A 23,985-nucleotide genomic window follows, 5' to 3' on the forward strand; every position below is an offset into this window, starting at 1 on the left:
CATTGTGCTGCCTTACTTAGCTTAATTAACTAACTTACTTAGCCACTTTAGTCACACCTAAATTCTAAGTTTTTAATTGTCTAGCTATGAGATTTTAATTTCTGTTTGCCTTTAAATATAAAACTTGAATTAATTGATGCTTCATTTGACGTTTGTGTTTTCTGTTTGCCCATTTTCCTTTAATTTATTTTAAGAGGTAATCATGGTTAAATGACTTGCCCAGGGTCACACAGCTTGTACCTTTCAAGTGTCTGAAGCTGCATTTGAACTCAGGTTATCCTGATTCTAGAGCCAGTGCTTTATTCACTGTGCTACTTGCTGCCCCTATTTTTTAGAACAGTAGAAAAACCTACTACAATAATTCATACATATAACCTTTTCTTTAGAGATCTTATGTCAGATAATAGGATTATAGAAAAAAGATGTAAATAGATGTCTTTTAGCTTGAACTCCATTTGAATAACACTAAAACAGAATAGGAGAAAAGAACAGTAAGGTACATTATACTTTGCCTTCCATTAAAATACAACTTTCACATCTCATCATGGCTTGGAGGTGACACTGAGTCTTCAAAGTCTGTGCCAGCAAAGAGTAAGCTTTAACAAGTCATAGTAGTATGGCTTTTTGGCTTCAAATATACCTCTAGCAATGGACTCTCCATACACATACAAACGGGGCAGGAAGTGTGTCTCTCTCTATATATATATATGTATGTATGTATGTATATATATATATATATATATATATACATATGGACTATGTATGTTTCCAGTGGAGTATATACATGTATGCATGTATGTGTGTTCTGTTATCTGAGAATTGGCCTCACTAAATTTGGGGAGGCTCATCACCAAAAGGTTGATAAATTGGAAGTGATAAACTTTCTTTAGCAACAGCACTCATAAAATCATATGAAAACTAAAGCATGGAGGAGTTATTCATTATGTTTATTTACCATTATTCTACATTAATGAAAAAAATACTCACACAGAAGAAAATCATGCATCTTAGAATCAAAGGGTCAAAGATTTGGAGGTGGGAGGGAATTTAGGAGCTATAGTCCAATTTCTTAGAGATTAAGAACTGGGGCTCAGAGAGCTAAACTTGCCCCTTGTCATACAGGGAGTGAGAAGCAGAGCTGAGATTCAAGCCCAGGTCCACTGATCAAATCAAACACTCTTTCATCTATATCACAAAACAGTATTGAAGTTGAAGCACTTTTTAGTTGTCAGAACAAATGCAAGGGATAAAAAATTTTGATTCATAATGTTATTTCAAAATTAACGCAGTTGAGGAATGAAAGGGGCATAGCATTACCAGACCTCAAACTATTATAAAGCAGTAATCATCAAAACTTTTTGGTACTGGTTAAAAAAAACCAAAAAAACAGAGGGGCAGCTAGGTGGCGCAGTAGATAAAGCACCAGCTCTGGATTCAGAAGGACCTGAGTTCAAATCCAGCCTCAAACACTTGACACTTACTAGCTGTGTGACCCTAGGCAAGTCACTTAACCCTCATTACCCCACCAAAAACAAACAAACAAAAAAAACCACAGAAGGGTAGGTTGATGGAACAGACTAGATAAACCAGAACTAAGAGCAATTGAAAACAAAACTCAGTCTAACATAAATTACTGGGGGAATAAGGGAAGGACTGCCTAATTAGCAAGAACTTCTGAAGAAAACTTGAAAGCAGTATGACAGAAATTAGATTTAGCCTAGTCTCACAAAGTGATAAGACCCTGATGTATACATGACTTTAACGTAAAAGGTCACACCATTATTTTTTTGTTTTTTAAATAATATATATATTTTTTATTTTTTTTTGGAAGCAGTCGGGATTAAGTGATTTGCTCAGGGTCACACAGATAGTAAATGTCTGATACCAGATTTGAACTCAGGTCCTCCTGACTCCAGGAGCAGTACTCCCTTGTACTACCTCAGTGTCCCACTTTAATTGTCATTTTTTAAAAGCTCTAAATTCCAAATTTTCTCATTCCCTCCCTTACCTCTCCCCTTCCCAAGACAGTAAGCAGTTTGATATAGGTTAAACATGTTCAGTCTTACAAAACATATTACCATATTAGTCATGTTGAATCGCATTTTTTAAAATTTAGAAGAGGATGGAAGAAGGTACCTTTCACAAAGGATAGAAGTGATCATAAAAGACAAACCAGAAAGCTTCTGTTACATAATTTAAAAAAAATTTTATATAAGTAAAATCAATGAAGAGGGAATAAAAGAGAGACCAAATATCACTGAAAAATCTGTTATCTGAGTTTTATAGGTATAGAAGAAAAAAATTACTTCATGTTTAGAACACAAGCCTTCCAGAGAATATTTTTAGTAATTAATCTAATTCTAAGCATCTGCTCATAGAGAGAAAAGTGGTTTGTTTGGTTTTTTAAGGCCTAATTTCACAAACCTTTGAAAATCTCTAAGCCATTTTGGAACTACAATCTAGAATATTCTCATTCTCTGTCTCTCTTTTTTGGTGGGGCAATGAGGGTTAAGTGACTTGCCCAGGGTCACACAGCTAGTAACTGTTAAGTGTCTGAGATCGGATTTGAACTCAGGTTCTCCTGAATCCAGGGCCAATGCTTTATCCACTGCACCACCTAGCTGCCCCAGTCTAGAATTTCTCAAAGAAAAGTCCCACAGTAAGATTACAGTGCTTTAGGGAATAGGATGGAGGGAAATAGTTATGATGACTGATTATAATGGCAAAACGTATGTTACCTACTTTGCTGGGCTATTGTGAAGAAAATTCTTTGCCAAAGATTACAGTGCTTTTCAAGATGAATAAATTTCCCCAATAGTAGGTATTTTAATACCATTTGTAGACTTTTGTCTTAAGGGCACTTGAGAATCTACTATACCAGTTGTATATTATATTCCAGTTTGTCCAGAGTATCTTCTTTAAGCTTTTAAACGTTAATATGTAGATTATAGTGTTAACACATTGGTTCTGAAAATGTAGCTTACATCATTCACAAGTGACCTTAGTCCAAAATATAAAAGTATGTGTTGTAGTGGAAAGAACACTTAAAGTGGCAGGCTGTCACTGTGACAGCAACTTGTGCCATGTTCACCAGATCCAGTACTTTTTTCCATTATACTGCTTGACTTCTTTGTGCCTCATCTATAAATCATTACAATGATATTTGTATTATCTACCTGATTGTTGTGGAGAAAATAGTTTTAAAGCAATATATGAATGTTACTTGTCATTATGCAATGGTCAAGTCAGCATGAGGGTAAATGGGGAAGAAGGCAAGCTTTTTAATTAGGGACCTTGTCAGTGAATGAAGACTGCCTACTTTACAGATTAAATCCAATGGACAGCCTGTGTGTGTGTGTGTGTGTGTGTGTGTGTGTGTGTGTGTGTGTGTGTGTGTGTGTGTACACGTACATACATATATACATATAACTTTAATCCAGTATATCTACCTTAGGACTCACCGCAAATGAACTATGAATTACACAGAAATAAACAAGAGAAGAGTGGGTTGGATTCCATCTAGGAAATTGCAGGACTCCTATAGTAATCTAAAACTTCTCCCTGGAACAAAAATTCATCTTTTTAATATCAATACTCTTCTTTGTCTCTCATGTATTCCCCAGGATATCTTCATTCTTCAGATCACTCTCAAAGAATATCTGATTTCATCCAAGACAAATCTCAAGCACTACCTTGTGCCTGTAGATCTTCCTAACTTCCAGTGCCCTCTCTCACTGAATATTTTATATTTAACTGCCTGATATTTGTTTTACGCATATTCTATATGTACCTATAAATGTACATGTTGTCTTCTCCAATAGGCTATAAGCTCCTTGAGATCAGAAATTGTTATCTCTGGCACATATGTGGCATTTAATAAATGCTTGTTGATGTATCACTGATTGACATAATAGATGCCAGAAAGGATGTGAACATTTGTAGAACTGAATTCTACTGGTAATTTGTGGCATATAGTTTTTCTTATACAACCACTTTTTATTCTTAGTATTAATGTTGACTAAAGACAATATTTAGTCTTTAAAGATAAGCATCAGAAAGTTACTTGTATCAAAAAATATGAGTGAATCACTATACACAGCTTTTCACATTACATAAAGGTAATCAATTTTACTTTTTTCTGAAAAAGCCATGAAAAGGACGTCTCTTTGCAAAAGTTTGTAATGCTTTTAGTGAGAGTGTAGGGCACCTTCAGTTTGGGGTGAAACATGCTGCATATTGACACCAAAGTACTTTTAAGGGTATTTAAGCCAAAATAAGAAATTTCCATTTTTCTTTGTGGTAGTAATAAAAATGAAATAAATCAGTCTTATAAGGTAAACTTCCAATATTTGTAAAAATTCAGTACTCTTTTAAAAAATCCCAGGACTATAAAATTATACTCTGCTAAAGAAAAATAAATTAACCACATCTGTGAAAGAGTTAGAGTTATAGATAATAAATATTGAAAATAATGTCTTTGCTTTTTCCCAGTTTAAAAAACACTGAATCTGAAAATGAAATAGAAGTAAATACCAGCTGAGTAGTCATTGGCTAATCTATACAAGCAATTTACTTTTTATTTTAAAGACCTAGATTTTTAAAATATGGATCAATAAAGAACCCATTTGCCAGGTACCAATATGATACATTGGGGCAGCTAGGTGGCACAGTGGATAAAGCACTGGCCTTGGATTCAGGAGGACCTGAGTTCAAATCCAGTCTCAGACACTTGACACTTACTAGCTGTGTGACCCTGGGCAAGTCACTTAACCCTCATTGCCCTGCTAATAATAATAACAAATATGATACATCTGGACCTACTCCTAAATTAGAATCATTAATAGATTTCTTTCATGATAACTAAGTTTGTTAAATATTTACTAAATATCTAAGTGGCACAATGGATAGAGTGCTGGACCTAAAGGTAGGAAGAGTCATCTTCCTTAATTCAAATCTAGCCTCAGACACTTAATAGCTAGGTGACCCTGGGCAAGTCACTTAACCCTGTTTTGCCTCAGTTCTTCATCTGTAAAATGAGCTGAAGAAGTTAATGGCAAGTTAATACTCCAGTATCTTTACCAAGAAAACCCCCAAATAGGGTCACAAAGAGTTGGACACTACTGAACAACAACAATCTTAAAAAGCTCCACTACCCTGAAAATTGCTTATAGTTAGGGATTAGAAAAATATTTAATTTACTATCATGAAATCTTATATTTCTAAGGGTCTTTGGAGTCTATCCAATCCAGACTTCTTATTTCCCATCCCCAGTTGGAAACTCCCTTACTTAACCCACAGTGTCCCAGTGTTAAAATGAAGCTTCCTTTCATCTTAAACCTCTTCCTTTCTTTACATTTTCTGACCCTCATTCATTCTCTCTCTCTCTCTCTCTCTCTCTCTCTCTCTCTCTCTCTCTCTCTCTCTCTCTCTCTCTCTCTCTCTCTGTAATTTATTTAAAGCTCTTTATAGCCTATACCCTTCCTACCTTTCTAATCTTATACTTTACTATCCTCAATGTACTCATTCTATGATCCAGCTACCTGGCCTACTTGAAGATCCTCAAACATATTACTCCATCTCTCCTCTGTCTACCTTTGTATTGGCTATTCCCCATGCCTCGAAGACTTTACCCCTCTCTTCTGCCTTTTATTTCCCCTAGCTTCTTTCAAGAGTCAGCTCAGATCCCACCTTCTGTAGGAGGCCTTTCCCAGTTGCCCAAGCTTTCTCCTCTGAGGTTTTCTTCCATTTTATTACTCATATATCCTGTATGTAACTGTTTATTTACATTTTGTGTCTCCCATTAGAATATAGGTTTCTTGACGTCAAGGACTATTTTTTCCCCTTTTTGTAACCCTAATACTTAGCATAGTGGCTGGCATACAGTAGGTCCTTAGTCAATGCCTGTTGACTTGCTGACATAATGTAAGTATTAGTATCTATTTTATAAATGAAGAAAATGATGTTGAGAGGGTCAGTGATTTGCTAATGGTCTCATAACTAATAAGTATCCAAAATGACAGTTATGTATCAAGTCCAAGGTTCTGTCCTCTCACATTATTGCTTGTTGTCAGAATGTATTTGTGTTCCTTTGCACTTTCTTATAAAGACTACAGAATTTCAATGTAGAGTATATTTAATTATTCTTATGTTCTGCCATTCACATCAGTTATATATGTTATTATTTTCAGGTCTGGATCTAGCCTTTCCAGCTTCTGTTCATGACAATGTAATTTGCAGTAAAATATTTCAAATTCTTTACAAAAATGAAGAGATTGTTATAAATGATGTTATGATCTTCAAAATTAAAATGCTATTGGATGAAAAAAAGGTAAGCATCCATACAAATAAAAAATATTTTAAAGCATTCAACCATCATTTACATTTTCTATACCTATTCAAAGTGGATTTCATAAGCCATTCATTTCTTTTAAGATTGAAGAATCCCTTGATGAAATGAATTTCCTGTTATCTTTAGATCTACACTTCACAGATACAGATTATTCGTAAGTATTAAGATAAAACAATTGACTTAAAATATCTAGACTTGATATACATCCCTAAGTGAGAACTGGGAATTTTTTTTTTTTGGGTAACCTATTTCCTTCTTAAAATTTCTTTTATATTTAGGTAGCACAGTAGATAAAGCACTAGGCCTGGAGTCCAAAAGACCTGAGTCCAAGTCCTATCTCAGATACTTACTAGCTATGTAACCTTGGGCAGATCATTTATTCAGTTTCCTCATAATTGCACCTTCTTCACATGGTTTTTTTTAAGGATCAAATGACATGATATTTGTAAAGTGCTTAGCATTATGCCTGGCACATAATAGCCCTTTAATAAATGTTTGTTCCTTCCACCCCCTTTCTGGTGACAATCCCTCTATAAAATGAATTAGGGAATGTTAAGACAATATGCCACAGTTACACATCTCAGATTGCATGAGATTCAGGTGGTAAAATTGTACAACATAAGATAGAATAGGAAATGAACTCTTTGTATCCATATATCATGGTAGAATGATAAAGATGAAAACTCATCTTAATGGCACTTTTAAGTTTACAAAACATTTTTCTCACAATAACCTTTTGAGGGACATAGTAATATAAGTATTTATCCCCATTTTCCACTTAATGTGAGCTGACTTAATATATTCAAAGTTGTCAACTCACTTTACATACATTGAGCCTTATAAGTACTATAGGTAACTTGATCCCCATTTTAGTTATGAGGAAATTTAAGCATTGAGAGTTTGTTGTGACTTTATTGTGGTCATATAGTTAGCAAGAATTTGATGTTCTTTCCACTACGGCATGCTGACCCACACCTTAGAAAGATAATGAATAAAGTTTTATTGCTTTTACATCTTAAGGCCTATGAATTTATAAGCAACACTGATTCCTTTCAAACTTAATACCATTCATTTTCAAAACCTCTAAGACATTTAGGAGTGACTATCTTGACTTGTCTACCCAACTAATCATCCAGGCTGTGTTTTAGACCAGTTGCATCTAGAAACACTATTACTTCCTTGACTGCCATGTAAAGAAATTCGTAAATACAATGGGATGGTTTTACTTTTTATTTGTTATCTTGCAAATGCTATTCTAAAGCATTTTTGGAAAATTTCATGTAAGATCAGACTGCTTTTTGGTATTTCTGCACTTAACCATTTTAAGTATCACTGACTTATCTCAACCCTGAGAATTTCATTATGACAAGTTCAGTGGCATTAAGGAATCAGGCTCCCACATAACAGCCACTTCCTCTCCCTCCACTTTTGGTGCACAAAGGAATACGTTGATAACTTGCATCCAATCAAAAACTTGCTTGTAATACTAGCCAAAGTTGAAGAATTGTTCTGTTCTACACATCCAGTAATGCTCTGTGTTCATTGTTATCTGACCACTATATTGGATATAATTCTTGAAATTGTTGCAAAATTGTTTTATAGGTAAAATCTCATTACAATCAAAATTTTAAGTTTGACCAAAGATGTCAAAGTCCCCATCAGTGGCTCCATTATTTTAATACTACAAAATTCCATACAGTAGAATAATTTGAAGTGACTTTAAGAATTTGCCAGAATTGAATCTGTTCTCTAATACATAATCATACAATTGGCATTGTATTATCATGTTAGTCTCTATCTAGGAGAATTTTGTTGTAGTTAAAGAAATGCCAAAAAGACCTTATGAGATGGCTTTATAAGACGACTCATTGTGTGGATATTGAAAACATATTGAGAACATGGATAATGAGACAAGTATATTTTCTCATTGTTGAGTATTATGTTGTTATTCCATGTAAATTCAGTACTTTTTAGATTATTTCTCAGCATTTTTTAGAGTTTTAAAAAATAATGAGGGGCAGCTTGGTGGCGCAGTGGATAGAGCACCGGCCCTGGAGTCAGGAGTACCTGAGTTCAAATCTGGCCTCAGATACTTAACACGTACTAGCTGTGTAACCCTGGGCAAGTCACTTAACCCCAATTGCCTCACTAAAAAAAAAAAAATGACATTTCCCTAAGGTTACCTCTGTATTTATTCTTAATTATTTTCTGTTATTTTGAACTCAACTAGGAAATATTAACTCTGTTCTAAACCATTTCCGTACTTACATACAAATGTGTTGCTTTTTATAGGGCAGATGACTTGAACTCCTTGCAACTAATAAGTAGCCGAACACTGAAGCTGCACTTTAGCCTCCATAGAGGCCTTCATCATCATGTTAACGTTATGTTTGATTATTTCCACCTTTCTGTTGTGTCTGTTACAGTCCATGCATCATTGGTTGCACTACACCAGCCACTAATAAGGTAAATTTATCTGATCCCCTACATCACAATGCTTTTTTTTTCCTATAGGAAGGAAAATGCTTTGAAGAATAACAACATAGAAGTGTTTAGAAAGTTTTTCTAAATTTACTTATGGTGATAAAAATTATGCTAAAATAAGTATGTAATATAAGAAGATGAGATTTTAACTTTAGTAGTATAGATCTATTATGCAATGGTGTTTCTTAATCTAAAACATTTTCTAGTAAAAATTTGTAGGTTCTTAGGACAAACCAAGATCATTCTAGATAGTCCATATTTGTCTTTGTTCCCTGCCATGGTCATGCCAAACTATAATTCTCATATGACTAGACTATTTTATTGTGTTTTTTAAGACTTCAGAGAAAAGTATTCTAAAACCTCCTTTAAATAGCCCAATCCTATGTTTAACAACCTTAGTGTCAGGAAATTCATTTTATGTCTAAACTCTAAAGCTGCAGTAAAAGCCCTTTTTCCCTTGGTCTATTTGCAGTAGAGCTACAGAATATCAACTATATATAAGCTCCTTATATATTTTAGCTATTAAATTTCCTATCACCCTTTCCTCCAATCTTTAAGTTGAATAATTCCAACTTCCCTAAACTTTTCCCTGTGTAGTACTTTGATTTTCAGAAATTTTGGTCATCTTTAAAATTCATTGCCAAAACCTTTCTATTTCATGTACTTTACTAGTTATGAAGACTAAATTAATTCTAGGTCTAGGTCATGATTAGCTTTTGAATAATATTCAGTATATCAGAAAAATATTCCTTCAACAATTCCTCTATACTGTATTCAGATTTGTATATCTCTAGTGATGTTTTCCTTTTGCAATACAGCAGTTTTTGCCACAGACTAGTAAGTAGGGGCAGCTTACCTTCTGGACACGGATTATTGAAGGAAGTCTCTTTTGGCCCTAAGTTATATGCCAGGAGGATGAACTTGTTGGCTCTGCTTAGTGTCTGGAGGAAAGGCTAAGATGTGTTCAATAGCTTATGTTTCCACCCTCAGTAACTTCCATGGAGCCTCATATTTCCTGCTGCTGGAATTGTCCTTGCCATGAAAGCAGAATTTTTCTCTCACTTTCATCCACTTGTAAATCAGATTGGGAGGTTGGCAGGAGGCAGCAGAGCAATAGGTGGCAAAGCTTTTTGCCGATGGTGCTAGTCAATAGGTTTTTTCCTAAATTTATTTATTATTTATTTGTCTTCCAAGTATAATAACAAGAGTGTGAGCATTTCACATTGTTTTATTGTTGTTCTAATATAAATAAGATTAAATTAATACAATTAACCAAAATAGATGTTGATTCAATTAATTATTTGGATTAAGTAATTTCAGGATTTTCTTATATACCTGGCTTGCACATGAGGACAGCTAGGTGTCTCAGTGGATAGAGCACTGAACCTGGAGTGGTTGGGAGGAACTGAGTTTAAATCTCACCTCATACAGTAGGTCACACTAGCTGTGTGACCCTGGGCAAGTTACTGAACCCCAATTGCCTTAAATATCCTGGGCCATCTCCAGTCATCCTGATGTATATCTTGCCAGTGGACCCAGATGGCTCGGAAGGAAAGAGGTTGGTGACGTTGCACAGCCCTCCCTCACTTAAATCCAATTCAGTGAAAGTCATGACATCACCTTGATGTCATGTACTCTTCAAGAATGAAGGACAAACCACAACAACAATGCACATGATCTACTTCTTATTCTATAGTGTGTGTGTATATATATATGTATATATGTGTGTGTATATATATGTGTGTGTGTGTGTGTGTGTGTGTGTGTGTGTGTGTGTGTATATATATATATATATATATTAGTTGTTGTTGTTTGTTTTTGTTTTTGTTTTTGTTTTTGTTGGCAGGGCAATGGGGGTTAAGTGACTTGCCCCAGGGTCACACAGCTAGTAAGTGTCTGAGGCTGGGTTTGAACTCAGGTCCTCCAGAATCCAAGGCCTTATCCACTGCACCACCTAGCTGCCCCTATAGTATATTATTTTAATACAGTTTTTCCAAAACAGTGATACTAATATTTAATTCTGAAAAACATTTGACAGCAGAAGGAATTTGAAGTTGACTTGAAGATCTATTTGCTATGATAGTGACATTTTTATTTTTGCAAATTCACATTTCTTTTTGCATATGAAACCTGCTTATTGCTTATGGCAATATTGATTTCGTTTTTCCTTCTTATTTTTTGTAAATGGCCTAAGTACATTAACCAACTGTCATTCTTCATTTATCTCACATACTAGGATGTAATAGAAATGTAAAAATTATTTGGAAAATGGTGATTTTCTTCATACTGAGGGAATTTTTATAGAGGGTTTGTGCTACAATATCTGCTTTGACATTAGAATTGTTTAGATTGTGCCTAAAAGAATTTGTAGACATTATTTTTTCAAGCTTTAAAATATCACACACACACACACACACACACACAAATCACAGATGTGGATATAAATCATATAAGTCCTTTCCAGCTCTACTTTTCTGATTCTGTGATCCTATGAAATTATCCCTATTTCTTGAGAAACTAAAGAACAAAGTACATTAAATGCCTTTTCTCTAATAGTTAAATTATGGATCCTAACTCCATAAATTTATATCATAATAACAATATATAAATATTTAGATAATTGTGAACCACTTAATACCACACAGTATTTCCAAAAACAACTGAGATATGCCATTGGGTTCAACTTTGTCAGGTTCCTCTCATTTTTTTGTCCACTGTCAAATTATGTGAAGATTCACCGGAAGAAGAGAATGACAATTCCCTTGGGTACCTTTGTCTTCAGTACAGAAAAAAAATCATAATTTTTTCAACCTCATCTTTTAATCAATGGGAATAATTATAAAATTATCTTTAAAATACAAAAATTGAAATCAAAATCTTGCAGAAGTGTTACCCTTTGCATGACTTTTAAAAATTTTATAAGACTGTATTTAGCACATATTTAAATTGAATTCAAGTTGCTTGTTGAAAAAACATAATTTAAAAATAATTGTTCCCTCAGCTTTCCTCGTCCTGTGAAGAACACTTGGTTAAATAGGAATGCACCAGCACAAAACAAGGACTCTGTAATTCCTTCTCTTGAAAGCGTGGTCTTTGGTAATAACTACTCAAAACAGTTAACTCCAGATGTAAGAATATAGTACATTTAATTTTTTCTCTTTTCTTCTTATTTCAGGAAAAAGGGATGCAACAATTTTTTTTTAATAAGCAGTAAAACTTTGGATAATTAGAATCAGTTTGGGGATTGAATCTTTTAATAAATTGAACCACTTAAAAGGGAGAGTTTGGAAACCATCAGATGATTCCATATTCTGTCAAAACTATAATACAACCTTAGAACCAAGCTTAAGAAGTATACTGATTAAAAGGAATCTTTGACAATCTCCCATCTTTGTCACCTTTCCATAATTATCTCTTCCTCTGTTAACAAAACCATAACAGCCTAAAGAAATGCTTGAGGGGGAATTTATCCCCCTCAAGGTTCTACTCTGCAAATTTAAAGACAAACCCCAAACATTATATGTTCATTCAACAAAAAGTCCCTCCAAAAAGGAGGTGACCTTAGTCAATAATAAAATAATACCTAACATTTATATAGCACCAAATATGTGCCAGGCACTGTGCTAAGTGCTTTACAGATATTATCAAATTTGATAAAATCTTAGAGAGTAATGAGGTGATGAATCATAATCAATCAAAATGCTGGCCTAGTAGTTCAGATGTCTCCTCTGATTCCAAAAAGTAAAAATTATCATTCTAGTATAAAGACTTTTTACAGGTAATATAAAAGCTTTGTTTGAATTAGATAAACCTTTATTTCAATATAATTCAGTTTAATAATTTGAGCCATATTGAATGTGCTTAAGTGACTTTTATTAACAAAAACAATTGTGTTAAACTTTACTTTAGTCACATTTATGGTTTAGATTTGACAGAAAGTGTTGTAAATCATTTGAATTTTAGTATAATAAAAATATAGTTCTTATATTTTTCCATTTTAAGGTTTTTTAGGTAATATTTTGTCTTTATATTTTTGTTTAGGGATGCAGTTTCATGATTGCAGAATCCTTCTTACATCATGCCTACAATTTCCATTATACACTTTGTGCCAGTTTGCTGCTTGCATTCCAGGGATTACACAGCTACTTCCTAATGGTAACACAAGAGCTTCCCTCTTGTCACAGAATAGATCTGGGTATGTTGGAAGTAATACCATCTTTTTCTGTACTTCCAAATCTTTTCTACATAATTATATTGTTAGTTATGGAGATACATTGCTATACTTTTCACATGAAAACTACAATGTTCATAAATGATAATATTTGTCTTTTAACCATTGGATCTCAATATGTGAATCAGAAATATTGTACAGTCTCTAAAAACTGCTTTTTAGTGTTACATTTTAAGTGAATATTTTGACATATTAAAAACAAAAAATAGTACATTATCCTTTGTAAAATAATGGAAAAATAAAAGCAGGAAGTAATATTATGGAACAAATATGGAAACAAATTAAAGGTCCACATAAAGTACTTAATAGGATGGTCAAATTTTATAAGCATCTGAAACAACTTAAAAATTGGTTTTAGTTGACCATAGAGTCTGTTGCTTGCACTAAATTGGTGGGATTATAAAAATCATCTAACCTTACGAGTTGTAGGTCACCAACAAACCAAACATGTGATTTCATTAAATAAATATCTGTGTGCATACACATGCGCACACATACAATATGCACACACACATGTGTTATTGGGATTGATGAAGTAAAAGTTTTTGGTTTTTGTTTGATTTTTAATTTTCATATAATAAAAATCAGTAAATTAGATCATTTTAAATATTTTTATTATGTTAGCTCTCAGTATCCTTTTGAAGAAATCCAAATGCCTCTATTTTGATTACTGTTAACTCAGTTATGTCATATGTTCTGCCTACTCTTTTAAGCACCTTAGTTTTTTAATAATACTTAATGCCCTCTGTGAAATAGTAGGTCTCATTCTAGCTATCTCACAGACATGAAAATACTTTGTTTGAAACTATTTAAAGTTAAGTAGCAAAGAAAAAAATTGAAAATAAAATTTAATTTTTTTTAAAAATACATACCCAATTTTTACAGTTGTCTGGTTTTGTTATGAGGTTTGTTTTTTGTTTTTTGTTTTTGATAGATAAACCTTAAGTATTTTTAATGGCCCATTATTCAACCATTGAACTCTCTATAGTCTTAACTGTTACTATAACAAAAAACGTGGAAATGGCAAATGCTGTGCCTGTCTTTGCCTTTATAATGTCACAGTCAGTTGAATTATCTGTACCATTAAAGAACCAGTTATTTCCCTGGGAAAAAAATTATTCCAAACTGGTTTTTGATTGCATTGACTGGTTCAAAATATTGAATACTTAGTTCATATACACCCCATGTCTATGTGTTAATAATAAACATTTTTTCTTGGCTATGTATTATCCCTCAGAATAAAAAAGGATAATGTGAAAGAGTCATTATCCTTTAGGCCATTATTATCTGGACAAACTGCTTTCTTATTTTTCCATCTATTTAAAACATCTGAATTTGTCCTTTGAATGAATCCTACATGTAGATCACTAATGGAGAGTGTCTGTGTTCTTTATCATCACTTTGACTTTTTTTTGTGTTGAATCAGTATTTGTGAATAGATTTTAAAATGATTTTTTAATTTATTCAACCTTCTAATAGAATTTAACATTTAACATAATAGATATTTAAGAGAGAAAATTATTTACATTTTAACTCAGAAAATACATTGGCTAACAAAAGCTAATTTACAAAAGTTGAGTCATGAAGTACTCATAATAGAATAGGCTGTCTTTCTCAAAGACAAAAATGTATTTCAAACAGAAAAAAAGTCAGTCTCTTCAATTTTCATATTATAGAAAATTTATATTTAATAATTATTTCCTCTTATGAATATGTATATATAAATATGTACCAGAGTTGGGTTTTTTTAATTGGTAAAGTGATACCGGAAGTAACACAGTTAATCTAAAGTATTTCCTATTTCAACTCAGGACACAGTCCCAGAGATTAATCAAAAGTTTATTTATTTCTAATTGTGCATCTTAAATGATTTATCATAAAATACTAAATACAAAAATAGGACTCAATCTTTGTATGGTAAAAGATATTTTTTAAATTATCTAAATAAGCATAGGTACTGATGAAAACTTATAAGATTTACTTTTTATTTTCCAACGACATTTTAATGTTTTGTTTTCAGTAAATATTTGTTGGTAATACTTTGTTTTTTCTTTGATCTTTCTTTACTATTTATTGACATATCCTTTTTTTCTTGTGAATTTTTAGTCTCTTGCATGCATCTTTTAAATAGACTTATAAAAAATCATACTCATTGTTTTAAAAGAAATTAACACATTGTCTAAAATAATTAAATTTTTTGCAAGATAAAATTTATATAACAGTATATTTCCATTACCCTATAAAGATTATACATTTTAAAATAGATGTAAAGTAGTTTTTATTTATAGAATATTGAATTTACTTTTTCCCCTTGGATTCATTTTTTCCCCTTAGCATGTATTTCAACATCTGAATTTCAAATAAGGTTTGGAAAATGTTCCAGAGCTTTTTGAGAGGAGTAAAAAAGTAGAAATTTTTCTAATTTTTAGAATAATGCCTTGATTTCTTTTTTCTTTTTTGCATTTTTACTTTCACCTACAATGATGATGGGTTTTTTTATTGGCATTGAATTTAAAAGTGGTGATTAAGGGGGCAGCTAGGTGGCGCAGTGGATAAAGCATCACCCCTGGATTCAGGAGTATCTGAGTTCAAATCTGGCTTCAGACGCTTGACACTTACTAGCTGTGTGACCCTGGGCAAGTCACTTAACCCTCATTGCCCCACCAAAAAAAAAAAAAAAGTGATGATTAAGTGAGAACATTGAACCAGGGAGCCTAGAAACCTAAGTTCTAGTCCCCACTACCAATAATTGCTTTTTGAGTAAATCATGTAATTTTTCTGGGCCTCAATTTCCTCATCTGTGAAGTGAATGAATGGGATTAGACTAAGTCCCCTACCAGCTTTAAAATTCTTTTAAGTTCCTTGAGGACAAAAACTGGGGTTTTTTTATTTTTTGTCTGTATCATCAGCATCTAGCACACTGCCTACTAATAGGTCATCATTAATAAATACTTGTTCATTTGAAAATGAGTGAAAATGAATATAGTTACATATAAATAAAATTGAGTTATTTTGATCATGCCATTTAAATTTTAAAGAGATTTAAAATGAAATAAGTTACAAGCCTTAGATTTCAACATCGTCCTTAATATACACATTTTAAGTAACATTTAATATGCTTATTGACTTACCAATCAATGGACTCTGCTTTAGTGTTCTAATCTAACTACACTATGAGACCAGTGATAACATTTATTACTAACTTATAGGCAAATTCTAATAAATTACATTGAAAAAGGAGTATAGTAACTAGTCATGTGTGCAATCCTTATAACTAGCCAAGGCCAGCATGCACGTCCTTTACGAACGCCTTCTCGGAAGAAAATGTCCACGAAACCAGAAAGACACAAATCTAGGTATGTTTTCAATGCAGGATAAGTAACCTCATAGAATCTTTAGTAATATAGAAATTCTTGTTTTAAATTATTATGATAAGTTTATATACCAATGTAATATGTTCCCACCATTAGTAGTTAGAGATTTTGGTTGTTTGATGAAGCAGCAATTTGATCATTATGGTAACTTTCTCAATTTGAATCTGATATCCAAAGGGCAGAATTAACAAAATGTCTTATTTTAAATTTTGGAATTGTAGCTTAAAAAGGTTATCCTTAAGGATCCTTTAATGCCCTTTTTAGAGTTCTTTAAGTACTTCTTTCTGGGTTGTAGTCACAAGTTGTATTCAAGAACAGAGCTACCATGTGGTGACTTAGAGGCATTAAAAAGCTCATCGATAGTACTAAAATTGAACTAAACTTAATTTTTCTCAGAATAGTTCTTAAGTTTGGGCGGACTCAGTGACAAAAAACTTAAATGGAAAAAATCTAATCTACATGGCAGAAGTAAATCAGAAGACTAGCTAAATCAACTTGAGTTTGAGCTTAATTTTAATGCACTATTTCTCTAATTCAAGAATAACTTCTCAGTAATTCTATAAATTATATAAGAAATAAAAATTACTTTTAAGTTAATGACAGAGTTCTAATTTTATATTTCAAAGATTTATAATTCAGTTCACTAAGCAAGTAATGGTAATACTAGTTCATTTAACATCTCTTTGTGTGAAATATTATTTAAAGGAACTTTATATCTAATTTGATGTAACAGGTAATTTCTGTCACGTAAAACTGAAAATTATGCCTTAGAGCTCAATAAACTTTTTCCCTTTAAAAATACTGAACTATTTTTAATCCTTTCATTAAAAATTAATAAGTAAAATTTTAAATGAAAGGACAAACCAGACCTTTTCACATATTTCCCCTGCCAAAAGTTAGCTCAGATATGTGTAAATGGTCCCATTTCACTGAAGCAGCTAAAAGTTAACAAGGTTCAGGATATAAGGGAGGGAGGAATAAGAGCAGAAGCTGAAGTTCTATTAAATTTTTTTCTTTTAACATCATTTTTATGACAGTTTCATCTCATAAAAATATAAACATTTATCATATGTTTATTTATTCTACAGATTTATAAATGTTTTTTACACTGTAGAAATTCTGACCATAAAGATACTTTCTGGTGTCTTTATTGCCAAAATAAATGTATATTCATATTTAGTGTCATTCCATGTAATTTATTTCCTTTATTTTCATGAAATCTTAAAATAAGGCTTTGATCTATTAATTTAGAACTGATAGTTTTTCATTTTATATTATGAGCCCATATGTACACATATATTAAAAATGTTTTTTCAAACAGGTTTGATTTGGGGCTTAAAATAACAAAAGATACTTTTACTCAATTAAAAATAATACAAAGACAAGATAATTTAAAATAAACCCTTCATTAACAGTTTCTTAACTGAAGCAACAATTTAAAATAGAGATGTCAGAACATCCAAAGTGGGCTGGGGCCCACAACACTCCCAGGTGTGGCCTGGACCAGATTAAATTGTAATTGGGAAATATTTAAGAGAATTTTAAAATACAGTAAAACAAAAGATAATATTAACATTTGGTTTTCAAAGTCAATATGCATCCTGCTGCATGGTTAAGTGGTCCACTTTTCTATTTGAGTTAGATACCACTATTTAAATAGACTTTAAAAAAAAATGTTTTAAATAGACTTTTTGCCTTAAAATTCATTGAATTCATTTTTTAAAGACATGAATTTTAAACTGCTCTTTGTACCTAAGCATTATATCTATTAGTCATTTTCATTGTAGAAAATGACTCATATTACATTAAGTAAAATTCACAAACTTTAAGAACACCTTTTAACTTCATTTTTTAATAAATTATTTAAACTTTTAAGACAATATCAGACTTCCTTGTTTAGTATCACTTAGCCAATAAGGCTGTCAAATGGAATAATGCATCAGATTAAGTATAAAATTCATGAATTAAAAAATTATATAAATACTCATAATCAGCTACCAATGAAAGCCCTTTCTCTTGAATGTATTAATTTAGTTGTATTCACAACAGTCATTTCCTAACATTTTCCAAATTCAGCATATTAGGAGTTACTTTAATGAAGGAATAAACATTTTAGACTACCTTAAAAGGTAGGAAATTTCCCATTATTGAAAATGAGTAAACCAACCAACCTTGGCAGAGAGGTTAGACTAGATAACCACAAAGTTCTTAACTGTTAAGTTTATATACTACTGGCTTTGTAATTTAGCTTTTTTCTTCCTCTTTCACAGAATCTAAATATGTTTTAGTTTTGCAGTTTTGGTATGAAGTCAATTAAAAATAAATGACACTATATAATATGCAAACTGAACTCTTGAGGAAAAAAATGAAGAAATTTTTCCATTTGTTTGATAATTTTTCTTCATTTAAAGTATTCCATTAAGTTCATATTGGAAGTACTTTAATTCACTCTGCCTGAGTTATGCTACAAGACATGCTTCCTTCAGGAGTTCTTGATGTAAAAAATATATAATTGATAAAACATGAAATTATATTTAATGTAAAAGGATTTGTCAGGTTTTCTCTAAATAATACAATATTCCAGTTACATTTTAAGTATAATTCAGTTCATTAAAATTTTTTTAAATGTATGTTACATATAATGATATGCATAACAGAGAATGGTAACCTTTGACCAAAGTTAAATTAGTCATTACATGAGTATTATAGATATTTTTATTATTAGCTTTTTTAAAAAAATACTATTACACTGTTATTCAAGAGCAGTAATTTAGAAAATGATTATTTAGTGAACTGGCATAATGTTCCAATGAAAATGGTAAATTATATCTGCATTTACTTAACTGTTTAAATCTAGCCTAGGAATTTCTTAGAGTTGCTTAAATAAGAAGATAATTTAACTGTATTGTTTGCAGAATAATGCTAAAGTTTGATACTAAAGTATTTCATCTATCTGTACTTTAATTTTTTTTTTTTCAGAAAAAATAGATGTAGAAGCTCGCCTTACTGAATTATGTGAAGAAGTAAAGGTATTTTGGACTTCTCTTAAGAATCATTGAATAATTTGGATGGTTTATGTCACCTATTTAAACTATACTTGAATTTAAATTCAACTTTTTCAAAAAATGTGCTTTTTTTCTAAAATGAAAAGATATGTTTTATCTTATTGAAATAAAATCTTAAATTGATCAGAAAATGTTTTATCTTAGTGTGAAATAAAATTTATGACATCTTCTAGAAGTTTTGATTGTACTTTAATGTGTATTATGTGGTTGCAGTATTGAAATATATTTTGGAAAGTAAAAATTTCCATTTTTAGTGTGATAATTTGAGGTAATTTTTCTCTAAGAATTTATGGGTTGATTTTTAATATTATTTTTCAAAGATAAATGTCATTTGACTACCTTTAGTTGCTGTTATTTATTGTTTTTATTTAGAAAGAAAATTTATGTTCATTTTTCCTATTAACCATTTTGTCTATTACTAAGCTTATTTTTTTCAGACTGATTTCTCTTGTTGCTGTAGCTGGAAGTTTTGTTTTATTTTGGTTTGTTTTCACAGTAAGAAACTAAACATTTTTAATATTTAAAATACTCATGCAGTTTGTCATATATATTAATGGAAGGGAGTAGTGGTACAGATAATGCAGAAATCAAATATATATATGCACATATATATGTATATATATGTATATATATATGACTAAGCATTTATTTTTATATGTCAATTAGCACATGACTGGCTGTGTTGAATATGAATTCTTATAATGATGCTTGAGAGTAGTATATAGAAACTTGACTTGGAAGATGCTAGATAGTTAACTGGTTTTCCTTTCTTTTCCTACTGCCTTCTCTCCAACATTCCATACCTGAAAATAAATGGTATTCACATCTTAAAGTTGGCTATCATCTCTGTATCTGTTTTTGTTGTATTTTTGGTTTGCCTCTCTTCTTTAAAGACATTAACTTATTTTGGAGGGAGAGTGAAGGAATGAAGAGGGGGAACATAAAAAGAACTGCTGGACTTCAGACTGGATTTTTTTTAAGAGTGACTCTTCCCTAAAATGCCTTTACTACTACATTGTTTTGTCATTGAGAACGTGATCATTTGAAATTGTTTACTATTGATAACACCACTTGAAATTGTAAAGTAAATTTAGTCTGGAGGTCAAACTTGTTTAGTTTTGTTATAAGACTCAAGTTAATTGTTATATTTAGATACTTTTTCTTCATCTTTTGGGGGGAAATTTTATAAAGTAGCATTATATGTATGTATTGTTTTATTATTCTTATACAATTATTATGTAATGTGAGTTTTTTTAAAGTTTTGAGTTCCAAATTTGGGTGTTTTAAACTAAGAATTTGGGGTATTTAAAATCTGTTTAGAATCATCCTGGCGTAGTAAATAGAGAGCTGGCCTTAAAGCCAGGAAGACCTGAGTCAAAATCAGACACATAGTGGCTGTGTGGCTCTAGGAAAGTTACTTAACCTCTAGGCAGTTCTCTGAGACCATAAGTTTCATAAGCTGATACAAATGATACAAACAAAATAGAACCTTTTCCTACTAAAAACTTATAAGGTATCTTGTAAGTATAATAGAATACCACTGTCACATGATTTCAGATATACAATACTCTGAATTATATGTACTCAAAAGAATAACTTTGTACTGTGCAAGGCTACTCTGACATGGATAAGCTTTCATTTTTAGCCCTGTACGCTTAAACCATATTACAAAGGGATTTTCTAGTATCTGTGGACAGGTAAGAATGAAAATTGGATATTACAGAATGTTACATGAAGATTAAAAATCAGGAGACCTGACTTTTAGTCCCAGATCAACACTTTTTAACCTTAAACCAGTTGCTTAAATTCATTAGAATGTGAACTCCTTGAGGACAGGGACTATGTGTTTACCTTTCTTTATATCCCCAGGCCTTAGCAGAATACCTGGCTTACAGTAAAAAATTAAATGCTTATTGATTGATTGACTGAGTTTCAGATTCCTTATTTATATAGCACATACTAATTCTGAGAGTCCTTATTACAACTCCTAATTATACTGATAAGGTTAGGATCTCCAAATTTAACAAGAATAACTAGCTGTTTAAAGAGAGCTGTGCTCTCTTCAAACTTATCAATTAGTCATCCAGACTTAATTAGCTTTTGGAAAGGAATGTTTTACTGTGGTAGTGTAGTTAATGCAGATGCTATAAAATATATATTGGACAAACTCTCCCACCAGAACAAAGTTTAGGGGAAATTGAGCTCAGGCTTCAAGAACACATGTGGTAAAGGGGTAACTTACAACTCCTGAAGTCCTTTTCCTTGGAATCCTCCAGATGTTTTGTCTTACATATAGTGTAGCTTTTCTTTTGGGCTCCTTGTAGAACATTGACTCTTCATCTAGTCCTTGCTTTCAATGCAGACACTATCTATCATCCAGTTCTGGAGACAATACTGGGATATGGCGATGAGTAGATCAGAAGTTTTCAAAATTTACAAAATTCATAAAGTCCTCCTTTAATCAAAGGGTTTATTTAATTAGCTTACCTGTTCTAATCTCTTTTAGATTCTAAACATTCTTCCTGTCAAAGTCATTCCAGTTGATTAAGGACTTTTTTATTCATTTCATTCATCTAAAGCCTATGATTAATTGGTTTTCACCTGATTATGGTATCAGAGTACTATGTTTTATCCTTTATTTGAAATGGGGTGGTATAACTTAATTTGGTTTATTCAAACAACTTCCCTCTTTGTAAAAATAAGAGAGTTGAATTAGGTGTACTATTAAGGTCTCTTTAAGCTAAGTCAGTCAACAAATGGGCATTTATTAAGCACTACGTCCAGGCCCTTTTAAGTATTAGGCGGAACTGAGAACATTTTTCTAGAGAGATCATTAAGTTAAAAGTCATTTTAGGGGAAAGCTTAGTTAATAAAAATTTTTTTCCTAGTGTCAAGACACTTTCTTAAAGCATTTAAAAATATTGTTTATTTCCTAATAAGATACACTTGTACTATTATTAAACATTTTTTAAAAGTCCTGTTCCAAATTAAAAACAAATGACAGGCCAAATTTAACTGCAGTTTATGGTATTATCCTGCCCCAGTGACTTTTTATTAAAGTAGATTTACTAGAGGATTATTGGATTTCTGCATGTCTGTGCCTGGTCTCCTGCAGTGCTGATATTCAGGAGACTGAAGCTACTGACAGCTCCTTTCTTAAGGTAATGGAAAGAAATAGAAAGAAGGTTTCACCTGAGCAGAACACTTGTGCTCTAATTATTTTTAAATACCTGCTCTAATGAATAAAATTACTTCCATGAAAAAAATTGAATATTTGGAACTAAATTTATTTTGTTCTTCTAAGAGACTCTTATTTTATTTAGCAGTTCACCAGCTAAGTGATTGCCTCTTTTAGTGGACTCTACTTTTCACAGTAGGTTAGTAGTAGTTTAACTTTTGTGATGTTTCCATGAATATTTAAATATGTAGAATAATTTTATTGTCACCATTAGGCAAGAATGTTTAGGATAATTACAGAGTTTAGAAAAATTACAGAATCTCAGAAAAGCTGGAGCAAATTTTAGAAGTAATCTACTCTAACTCATGTATGTACCAAAAAAAACCCTCCATGAAAACTGTAAAAAGTAGTTATCACAATCTTTACTTGATCTCCAGTGAGGATACTTGTCACTTCTTTATGTAGCCAACCATTCCAGAATGCTACAGACAAACCAAAATTTTAGAGTCGTAGAATCCTAAGAATAAGTCCTAGACAGTAATTTACAAAATATCCCAATACCTTCTTATGGAATCATAAACCATTTATTTAAGTACCTCATATAGCTATAACCATGTTTTTTAAAGTCTGTGTAATTATAAGATATCAATCTCTCAAATTTTGTTTAATCACAGTGTATTATGTGTAACATTTCCCACATTTTGTTGTCTCTGTTCTTAGAATTCCATATTTTATAGAATCTCATTTAGAAGATTTGACATCAGTTGAGTTGTTATAATTTGAAATGATGTGACTTTAATAAAGTTTTGCTTGAGATAATATTTAAAACTATTAGAATTACTATTTTAGTAATGAAACAAGTAAGTAGTTAAAGGTAAAAGCAGTTGTGGTATTATATGAAAACTAAGATAAACACCTTGTTCTCAGCCTTTTTCTTACTTTGAGTACCTAGCATTTTTTATAAAGAATTGTGCTTATATATTTAATAGGTCTTAGAAAACTGTTTCCCCCCCCCCTCTAATTTCAGAAAATGGAAAATCCTGATGAACTGGCAGAACTCATAAATATGAATCTTGCTCAGCTTTGCTCACTTCTAATGGCCCTGTGGGGACAGTTTTTAGAAGTTATAACATTACAAGATGAAATAACAGCGTTATTAGCACAGGAGCATCATACATTAAGGGTGAGTGCTAAATGTAGAATATCATGATGAAAGTTGCAATTATCTGCTAAATTTTCTTAAAATAGAAAACCTGAAATTTATGAAAACAAAAGGTACCCAAGTGCTGTTGTACTTGACGCTT

At 31.8% G+C, this 23,985-nt stretch overlaps 1 protein-coding gene across 6 annotated transcripts in view; it reads left to right on the forward strand.

Moving 5' to 3' along the window:
- The window catches only part of FAM135A (family with sequence similarity 135 member A), a 126,655-nt gene that overhangs the window by 44,248 nt on the left and 58,422 nt on the right, over positions 1 to 23,985 (forward strand). For 4 of the 6 annotated variants that reach the window (XR_006356396.1, XM_044004246.1, XM_044004249.1 and 1 more), the window contains exons 5-12: positions 6,189 to 6,328; positions 6,433 to 6,503; positions 8,642 to 8,815; positions 11,835 to 11,961; positions 12,875 to 13,028; positions 16,343 to 16,420; positions 19,418 to 19,467; positions 23,709 to 23,864. Coding sequence is in view for 5 of the 6 variants with exons in the window: in XM_044004246.1 (XP_043860181.1) it covers positions 6,189 to 6,328; positions 6,433 to 6,503; positions 8,642 to 8,815; positions 11,835 to 11,961; positions 12,875 to 13,028; positions 16,343 to 16,420; positions 19,418 to 19,467; positions 23,709 to 23,864 (950 nt within the window). In the remaining variant the exon portion in view is untranslated. The remainder of the gene's footprint in view (positions 1 to 6,188; positions 6,329 to 6,432; positions 6,504 to 8,641; positions 8,816 to 11,834; positions 11,962 to 12,874; positions 13,029 to 16,342; positions 16,421 to 19,417; positions 19,468 to 23,708; positions 23,865 to 23,985) is intronic. The other 2 variants (XM_044004248.1, XM_044004250.1) reach the window with 1 other exon arrangement.

This window comes from Dromiciops gliroides, chromosome 4, assembly GCF_019393635.1.
Source record: "Dromiciops gliroides isolate mDroGli1 chromosome 4, mDroGli1.pri, whole genome shotgun sequence".
Taxonomy (NCBI): Eukaryota; Metazoa; Chordata; class Mammalia; order Microbiotheria; family Microbiotheriidae; genus Dromiciops; species Dromiciops gliroides.